The sequence below is a fragment of the Poromitra crassiceps genome (genome assembly GCF_964638095.1).
Source record: "Poromitra crassiceps genome assembly, chromosome: 5".
In the NCBI taxonomy this organism is placed as follows: Eukaryota; Metazoa; Chordata; class Actinopteri; order Beryciformes; family Melamphaidae; genus Poromitra; species Poromitra crassiceps.
In genome coordinates, this window is record NC_139642.1 from 29431852 (window position 1) to 29441302 (window position 9451).

The window sequence follows — 9451 nt, forward strand, 5'->3', positions numbered from 1 at the left end:
TAACATACAAAATAAAACAACCCGTAATATCTTAATTTTATGTAGAATGCAGAGGACATGTAACTGTTTAGTTAAACTTGCATTCCAGGAATATTGTGCTCTAAAGATGACGTTAGTGGCTCGAGACTGTTTCGTCCTGAAACCCACACGTTTTGCGCCAGCGTAACCTATGTGGGATTCGAAATAATGCATCCGAGATATAAAACGTTATGAATATAGCCACGTTATAAACAACAAACTAATGCTGGTGATCCGTATGGAAACAGTGTTACTCGAAATGGTTAAAAGTTATATCAATTTGGTCATTCAGTGGCATTTTACTGCTATATAACATAACTAACTAGCGGCTAATACTAGCCACAGTAGGCAACTAGCGCTGAACCGGAAGAACAAATACGTTTGCGTTGAACGCGGAAGAGAGAAAAAGTGGGCGTGGTGAATAGAGAAGAGTCGCGACATCTCCATTCACTCCAACGGACCCGTTTTTTACTCTCAAGAGTTCCAGGAAGTAAGGTTCTGGATTAAGCAGCACTGTTGAGTTGCAGCAAAATGAACAGTTTGTGTTGTACTTTGAAAGGGATTTTTTTTTAAGAATCAAATTGTACATTACATTATCAGCTTTATTTCAGCATTCAAAAGTAGCGCGAGAACCCCTTCCTGGCTGTTCATTGGCTAATGAGTCACGCATTTTGGTCCTCCGCTGACGCCACTCTCTCTCTAAATTGCTCTGGACGGGGCTAGTCCAATACAACTGACAAACGTTTGCCTCATATATAAAAAAAACACAGAAAATGTTTTGTTTCTGTTTTGGAGACACAGAGGCAAGGAACATTCTTTTCCAGGCTTTTCTTATTGCCGAGTGGCTAGCTCTGCAATAAAAGGGATGACTAGATGAGGGTTAGGGCCAGAGGGGCCTAGCCTGAGTGCTCCCCATCTCTGTCTCTCTCCATGTGAAGGGGGCTTGCTCGGCCATTGACCGCTGAGGGAAGGTGTTGAGAGCTCTTCAACTCAAGAGCACCTCAGGGAGCGAGCAGGACCATGTGGGGAGCAAAGGAGGGAGGGAGAGACCATGTGGGGAGGAAAGGAGGGAGGGAGAGAAGGATGAGCAGGACCATGTGGGGAGCAAAGGAGGGAGGGAGAGAAGAATGTGAGGAGTGAGAGAAAGCACAAAGAGACAGGATCAGAGGGAGAAGAGGATTGAAAACGTAGCTGTGTAGCGAGTGTAAACAAACAAAGATGGTTTGAGTGTCTCATGCAAGAAATGCTGACTGGTCAAAAAAATCTGATCATAATTACAATGGGATGAGAGAGGGAATTGAATGCGGATGCAGAGATGTGTGTCTGTGTGCACGTGCGTGCATGTGTGTGCACAGTATGTGATTGTGTGTGAGAGAGAGGGAGAGAGAGATGGAGGGTAAAGCAGTCATTTACCTGCTGGCCACCCTTGTCAGCAGTCACAGCACACAGCCTGCTGACACGGATAAGTTGATGTAGTAATTGAAGGAGGAGGAATAGGAAGCTCTGTCATGCAGAAAGGTGTCTGTGTGCGTCCGTACGTGCGTGCGTGAGTGAGTGTGTGTGCGTGAGTGAGTGTGTGTGTGAGAGAGAGAGAGAGAGAGAGAGAGAGAGACAGCAGGAGAGAGAGAGAGAGACAGCAGGAGAGAGAGAGTCCCACAACAGATGAGGCAGCAAACAGTGAAAAGGGATGCGGCTGCAAAACAGTGAGACAGCGATGTGCATGGAGAGAGAAGAGAGATGGAGGCAGCGAGAAGGGAGGGGGATGATGAGGCTGAGCTAAGCGAACCATAGCATCCTCATATGGATTACATAGAATCCTCCTGCTCACAGACCTGTATTCAAATAGAGGCGCGTACGTGGTGTCGCGATATATTCCCTCGCCTACCAACACGAGGGCCGCAGGTTCGTGCCCCTGTTGTTACCACTGGCTTTGCCGTGTCTGCAGGTGGGAAGCCGGACAAGGTTATGTGTCCTGGTCAGTAACGCCTCCTCTGGTTGGTCCTTGTTCAGCGGGGAGGAGAACTGGGGGAATAACCATGTTCCTCTGCATTCACTACAATACGTCCTCCTGGTGAAACTCTTCACTGTCAGGTGAAAAGAAGCGTCTGGCACCTCCACATACATCAGAGGAGGAATTGAGAGTCTAGTCTTTACGCTCTCCCAGCGCTCCCAGATTTGCAGCCACCCCCCTCCTCCCCTGCCTGGGCTCTGTGCACAGTATTGTCATCCATCTGTAGTCACAGACTCATCAAATATTAACAGACGCTTTAGGACTACAAGAGTTCCCTCCATGCACGCTGCTCAGCATGAGAAAAGTTGTCGGTTTGGTAAATGGCTCGTTGTTACCGACGTCGCAGGAGGCTCTTGGGGTGGTTTCACATTAAGGACGCGGGGCCGGTTCTGAGAACACTTGACCTCAAAGTCCGGTTTGTTTGATTAGTGTGAACACTGTGTTCCATGCAATTTGAAAAGGTGGTTCAGGTGTGCTCGGGGACAGAATGCAAGTGGGAACACAACTGTACCAAAATACTGCTATTTATAGTCTGACGACCAGTTGTGGACTCGACGGTGGAGGTGTAGAAAAGTACCAATGCTGCCTTGAACTTCTTCAGCCACCGTTGAAAGTACTCTGTGTGCTTCTTGGTGAGAGTTTTGATGTTCAACTCACATTTCAGGTCCCGGCTGAGGATTGAGCCCAGGAAGCGAAAGGACTCCACAGTGTTGACTGGGGAGTCACCCAGGGTGATTGGGGAAGGAGGGGCTGCGTTCTTCCTGTAGTCCACAACCATCTCCACTGTCTTTTGAGCATTCGGCTCCAGGTTATTTAGACTGCACCAGGTCATTAGATGGTCAATCTCCTTCCTGTACGCAGACTCGTCATCGTTAGAGATGAGCCCTATGAGGGTGGTGTCATCTGCGAATTTCAGGAGCTTGACGGACTGATTGCTGGAGGTGCAGCTGTTGGTGTACAGTGAGAAGAAGTATGGAGAGAGGACGCCACCCTGGGCAGCTCCGGTGCTGATGGTCCGGGAGTCGATGACATGTTTCCCCAGCCTTACATGCTGCTTCCTGTTCGTTAGGAAGTCTGTGGACCATCTGCAGATGGAGTCGGGCACGCTCAGCTGGGAGAACTTCATGAGAATGTAGTGGAGGGCCATGTTTATGGCATCATCTACAGACCTGTTGGCTCTGAAGGTGAACTGCAGGGGGTCAAGGAGTGGGTCCAAGATTCATTTTAGGTAAGGCAGAACAAGGCGCTCGAAGGACCTCATGACCACAGAGGTCATGTAGTCTTTTAGTGCCATGGGCCTTGTCTTTTTGGATACAGGGATAATAGTTGAGGACTGAAGCATGTGGCATGTCTCCAATGAGGAGTTGAGGATGTCGGTGAACACTGGGGCCAGCTGATCAACACAGTGTTTTAGGGTAGAAGGTGAGACAGAGTCAGGCTTGCTTCCGTGACTTCTAAAGAGCTTGTTAACATCTCTCTCCTGGATGCAGAGAGGTGTCAGGGGAGGGTAGATGGGGGAAGACATGGGTTGGAGCTGTTAAGAATGACATTTGAAAGTTACTGTAAGAGCAGCTGGAGATATGGAAACATATCTGTGTCACATGGTTATGACTGCTATAAAATGAAACTCATTTAGCTGTAAAAGCTCATTTTATGAGTCTATAAAGTCGGTCTCCCAATCACTGGCAATTGAGCAACTCCAGATAGTGTTGAGGACATCACAGAGATTTGAGTTTGTGGTTTCTCGCTTTTATCACAAAATAATTGAAGTGTTTTATAGGCCAGAGCATCAGCTAAATTGAAGGGTATTTTCTTTGTAGAAAACAAATACCAATTTTAGATTTGCAAAAGGCCTGTATTTTTGTAGAACAATAGTTCAATTGCTTTAACATCAAATAAAGTGGGTTTCAAGATTCATACTTTGCCATGCCAGCAGCATGACAAAGTCTGAAAGTCAGACTGCACTGGACACCAGTAACACCAGCATCCCACCCCCACTTAATTGAGATGCCTACAGTATTTGCCAAATTAAATGTTGGGGTCGGGTATGGCAAAATCTTCTTGGCAATGACAAATTGAAACTGAAACACAGCAAAATACAAAACGATTATCTACTGTAAACCGCAGCCAGTGATCACTGAATCCACCCGACGCCTGTTCACGACATCCACCCCCACCACCCACTGAGAAGAAGAGATTTAGGTTACTGGTGAGGTGATTTCTGAGTATTGAAGTCGGTGGAAATATTCACCTCTTGCTGCCAATTGGGACCAACCTGCCTGGCAGAGCTTTAAGGCAGTCAGTTTTGCATCAATCAGTAGGGCACTGGCATTAGACTACAACACGTGAAATGACTTTAAAGAGTCCATGGAGTTGAGTTTGAGCCTGTGCCACCCTCCCTCCCCACCAGGTAACATCCGGAACACGGAGAAGCTGAGCTACGACCGGCAGCAGCAGTATGAGGTCCAGGTGACGGCCTGGGACTGCGGCCAGAAGAGAGCCTTACACAGCGTTCCTGTCCGCATTGACGTCAAGCCTGTCTGCAAGCCTGGCTGGCAAGGTGCGTGTGTGTGTGTGTGTGTGTGTGTGTGTGTGTGTGTGTGTGTGTGTGTGTGTGTGTGTGTGTGTGTGTGTGTGTGTGTGTGTGTGTGTGTGTGTGTGTGTGTGTGTGTGTGTGTGCGTGTGCGCGTGCGTGCATGCATGCGTGCGTGTGTGTGTGCACGTGTGTCACTGCAGGGACAGAAGGTAAGGTTTATCCAGAAACGCAGGTGTGATTATTTGTGATTACTTACTCTCTCTCTCTCTGTCCCTCCCTGGGGAATTGTTACCGTTGACAGACACAAAAATAGATTTTCTAATGTCAAAGGTATTGTGGCAAAATTTTCTTTGACTCTCCAACTTCATCATCTAACCTTGAGTGACGTTTGTGTCAAATTTCCAAGTGAGAAATTAGTTTTTCCCAATATACCCCATACAGGTACCCCATACAGAGAGTAGCCTTACATGCAAAGTGACTTTTGAAATCCAGAACTCCCAGCAGCTGGCCAAGTAATTGTTGAGTCATCTATTGATCAAAAACCAACCATGTCTGTACCCCTCCAGATACATTATGGTCATTTTGTTATGTTATACTTATTGCCCCTAAGCTTGAATCTGCATGCACACACATACTGTACACACACACACAAACAGAAGCACACACACACACACCCACACACACATACACACACACACAAACAGAAGCACACACGTGCAAACACACATTCACAAACACATTTGCATCAACATGTACAGCTCAGCACCTAAGCCTTGACTGACAGATTGTTACAGTGATGAAATAATGATCTGCATATCCACCCCGTTCTGTTGTAATGTGGCTCTGAGCTGTGTGTGTGCATACAGTATGTCTGAATGCGTGTGTGTGTGGGTTTGTGCGTGTGTGTGTATGTGTGTGTGCATGCGTGTGTGTGTGTGTGTGTGTGTGTGTGTGTGTGTGTGTGTGCGTGCACGTGTGTGTGTGTGTGTGTGTGTGTGTGTGTGTGTGTGTGTGTGTGTGTGTGTGTGTGTGTGCGCACACATGCACCGGATACACTCGTGCACAAATATGGTGTGGATGCTGTTTTACTCCTAAACAGCCCCAATTAAAACTGACCCCATGGGTGTTGTCAGTCAAGGCAGTTCATATGAATGTTAAACCTCACACTGCTACAGTTTGAATTTACATAATAGCAGGTGCCCCACCCAAGCCATAAAGTGGGGAAAACTCTAGGATAAATGATTGCCTTTGGATGAAGAATTAATTTACACACACAAATTATTGAAACATTAAAAGAATGCATACTGTAAAATGTGGGGGGAAAAGGCATGAACTCATTTATGTTGGTAATAGAATAGAATTAAACAGAAATATTCACTGTTTCCCCCAAGATGTAATTCTTATCAGCGTGGAAATGCCTCTGAAACAGCATTCAGACACGCCTGGTAACCAGCCCCAATGAATCCTTCATTCCAAATGAATCCTTCATTAGGCTCTGGACGCTCTGGTATCCCCACTGATTCGGTGACGTATTTTTTAGCACCAACTGATTGGTTGCTGTCTGTGTCAACTTCGACAAGTCTGCACCAAAGAAAGATTGATAAGAACTGACGACTAATGGGTTGTTATCCTCAGTGGTTCCACTGCAACATCAAGGCAGGAGCGCTGTAGTAAAAAAAACACAGGCTTTTGTCTCTTGCCTTCAATCTTTGTCTGCAACATCCGGGTACCTAAACGTTAACTTAAGCTACAAGCTACAAGCAGCTCAACAGATTTCAAAGCCTATATGTTACTGGAAAGAGCGGGACTGACTGGTCAACAAGTGAAACGTTTGGTCACTCACACTGGCATTATGAGTCCGGTGTCGGTGAAGTGGTTACAGCAGCAGTAGTGGGCTTAGCTAACATAGCTAGCTAACAGCAAGCTAGCCTAGCTATTAACATACAGGTGTGTTGTTGCAGCTATGGTTGCAGCGCGCTCTCTCAGTAACATTAGATTAGGTCCAGCCGCCTACATTGACCAGCCAATCAGGTGTCCCGGACAGTATATTATGTCCTGAATAAACGCAGTGAATGGCCGTGGGTCCAGACCCCTAATGAGGATTCATTTAGAATGAAGCGTTCATTGGGGCTGGTAGCTGGTTACCAGGCTGCAATTCCTTCCTTCCTTCTTTCCTTCCTTCCTTCCATTGTCCTCATGTTGCTCTTAAGCTGCGTTCACACCGACCTATTCAAGTTTTTCGCTGGCATCGAGTTTACATACAAAGTCAATGCAAACGAGCGATTGAGCGTATATTCGCCTGGGAGAAAAATCGCTGGCCGTCCGAGCGGCAGAGACAGAGCGATAGGCAGAAAATACGCTCGTCGCCCCAGATGAAATATCCCAACTCGAGCGAAAATACGCTGGCATCAGTCGCTCGCCGCTCAACGCTGATTGGCTGCCGTGAGAGCGAGTCAAGGATCACACTGGCTTGGGACAAACCGCTGGTTTATTGTGTGGCAACAAACCGCATTGACAGGCTGACAGCTGACATGAAGTGAAGTCTGTCCTACCGGTATGGAGCTCGCATTAGGAGCATGCTGATTGGCTTTAGCTTGTAAACAATGACGGTGGCTCGTAGTGGACAAATATCATGACATTGCGTAACGTTATATCCCCCACATGTCCGTCATTTCGTGTGCCTGTTGATGAGCGATTTAAACAGAGCGACAGAGCGATTCCAAAGGGTTGAATCAAGCGACAGAGCGAAAAATAAATATCTCGGTGTGAACACAGCTTCAGTCTCTCTCCACCATCTCCTCCTCTCTCATCCAGTAGTGTGATGTGATGTGATGTGATGTGATGTGATGTGATGTGATGTGATGTGATGTGATGTGATGTGGGACTCCCAGTATGAATCACAGCTGCCAGACTCTCTTCTGCTCTTCTTCCCTTTCTGCTTTTATCACATCCCCCCAACACACATACACACACGCCTACACACACAAGCATGTGCGTGCGCACACTCTCTCTCTCACACACACACACACACACACACACACACACACACACACACACACACACACACACACACAGACACACAGACACACACAAACACACAGACACACACACACACACACACACACACACACACACACACAGAGACTTCTCTTATCTGCATGATGTCTTTGTCCTTGTCTTGTTGAACAGGAAACACACACTGCATGAATAGGTTCCACAGCAGGGCTTTTGGGGTCAAGCCAAGGCCAGACTGTATTTGTGGGAGTTTCTACCTGTTTCCTTCTATTTAAAGATGTATATCATAACACTTAACATGAAGACTAGGATTGATTGATTGATTGGGGGGGGACACAGATAGAAGGGTCCCTGACAACCTGGTTTCACCCTATTCTGTCAGAGGAGAGCAATGGCTGGATAACAAGACAAGACTGTTTGCGCGTGTGTGTGTGTGTGTGTGTGTGTGTGTGTGTGTGTGTGTGTGTGTGTGTGTGTGTGTGTGTGTGTGCGTGCATGCATGCTGAGGGGTGAGGTATAGGAGAGACGGAAGGGGACATATAACAAATATACACACACACACACACCAAATACACAAACAGGCATATGCAGACACGCACAGCTCAGACAACCTTGCACAAATACAGACACATGCACGCACATGCGCACGCGCACGCGCACACACACACACACACACACACACACACACACACACACACACACACACACAGAGTGATTACACTGCCTCAGCCCTTATTGAAGCTCTCTCTCTCTTCGCTCTTTCTCTCTGCTTGTTGAGATTGGAGTTTCCTCGTCGTGCCACTCCAGTGTCATCTGTCAAGGTGACACTGATAGACCATGATTACTGAGAGACAGAGAGAGAGAGAGAGAGAGAGGAGAGAGAGAGAGACAGAGACCAGAGTGGGTGACTGACTGAACAAGAAAGACAGCGTTAGGAAAGAGAAGCTGCAGAGTCTGGGTCAGATGGGGCGGTTGGACAGAGATTCCTGACCTGACACACTGCTTGTTATGAAACCATTTCGGCGGGTCCACCTCAAAGCACTCCAAAAAACAGGATTGAATTTTGGGTCCAATCCTCAAAAATGGGTCAAAGGAAATTGGAGTTACAGCTGATGTGAAGTGGCGCGTCCTTTAGGAGGTTCCCCCCAGCATAATGATCCCCAATTTGCAACACGTCCTCATACCGAAACGACAGAATGAGTTGCTTTCCATTGACTCCAAAAACAATATGAGCGATGTGTGCAGGTGATACGCCTCTAATGTGGAAACGGCACATCGGTTATGTTTAAACGTTGGTTATGTTTAGGCAACTAAAACAACTTGGTGAAGGTTAGGCAATATGAATAAACTTGGTTAAGGTTACGGTTATGGTTTTGGTGACAGTTAAAAATGGAACACATCGGGAGGCGAACCAGGTCTCTCGCAACGAGGAAGTTGAAAGACGAGGATGTTACTGGTCCACCAATCCCACCCTCCTACCCTTATGGGTCAGCGACCTATTTCAATATCAGACTGACCACCAGAGGTCGCTGCTACTTCCTGGTTACAGCTCCCGACTCTGGCGTATGCACTGCACACATGCACTTGCATCGGTATTAGCCCCTTTGGAAATCGACCAATGTTAGCGTTTCCCTTGTGAGGACGGCCGGGTGGTGAGACAAATCTTGTCAGATGCTGCAGTTGAAAACCTCCTCTAAAGCAGTAAAGAAACTCAGAAATAGAGTTATAGCATAGTTTCACCTAAGATAACCTGCTGGATGTGACCTTGCGTGGCTAGAATCATACCTCAAAGACTGAAACTAAAAGGCGTCTTTTGTCTGAGTGCAGGGACATTCCATTCACATCCATTTTCTCTCTTCTTTTAACTTTTT

The 9451-nt window shown here is 47.0% G+C and overlaps 1 protein-coding gene across 1 annotated transcript in view; it reads left to right on the plus strand.

Annotated features, from left to right (window-relative positions):
- Positions 1-9451, plus strand: part of LOC310776415 (calsyntenin-2-like) — a gene marked incomplete at both ends in the record, with an annotated part of 309056 nt that overhangs the window by 206069 nt on the left and 93536 nt on the right. Inside the window, one exon of the mRNA XM_083636607.1 lies at positions 4440-4589. Within this exon, the coding sequence (XP_083492733.1) occupies positions 4440-4589 (150 nt within the window). The remainder of the gene's footprint in view (positions 1-4439; positions 4590-9451) is intronic.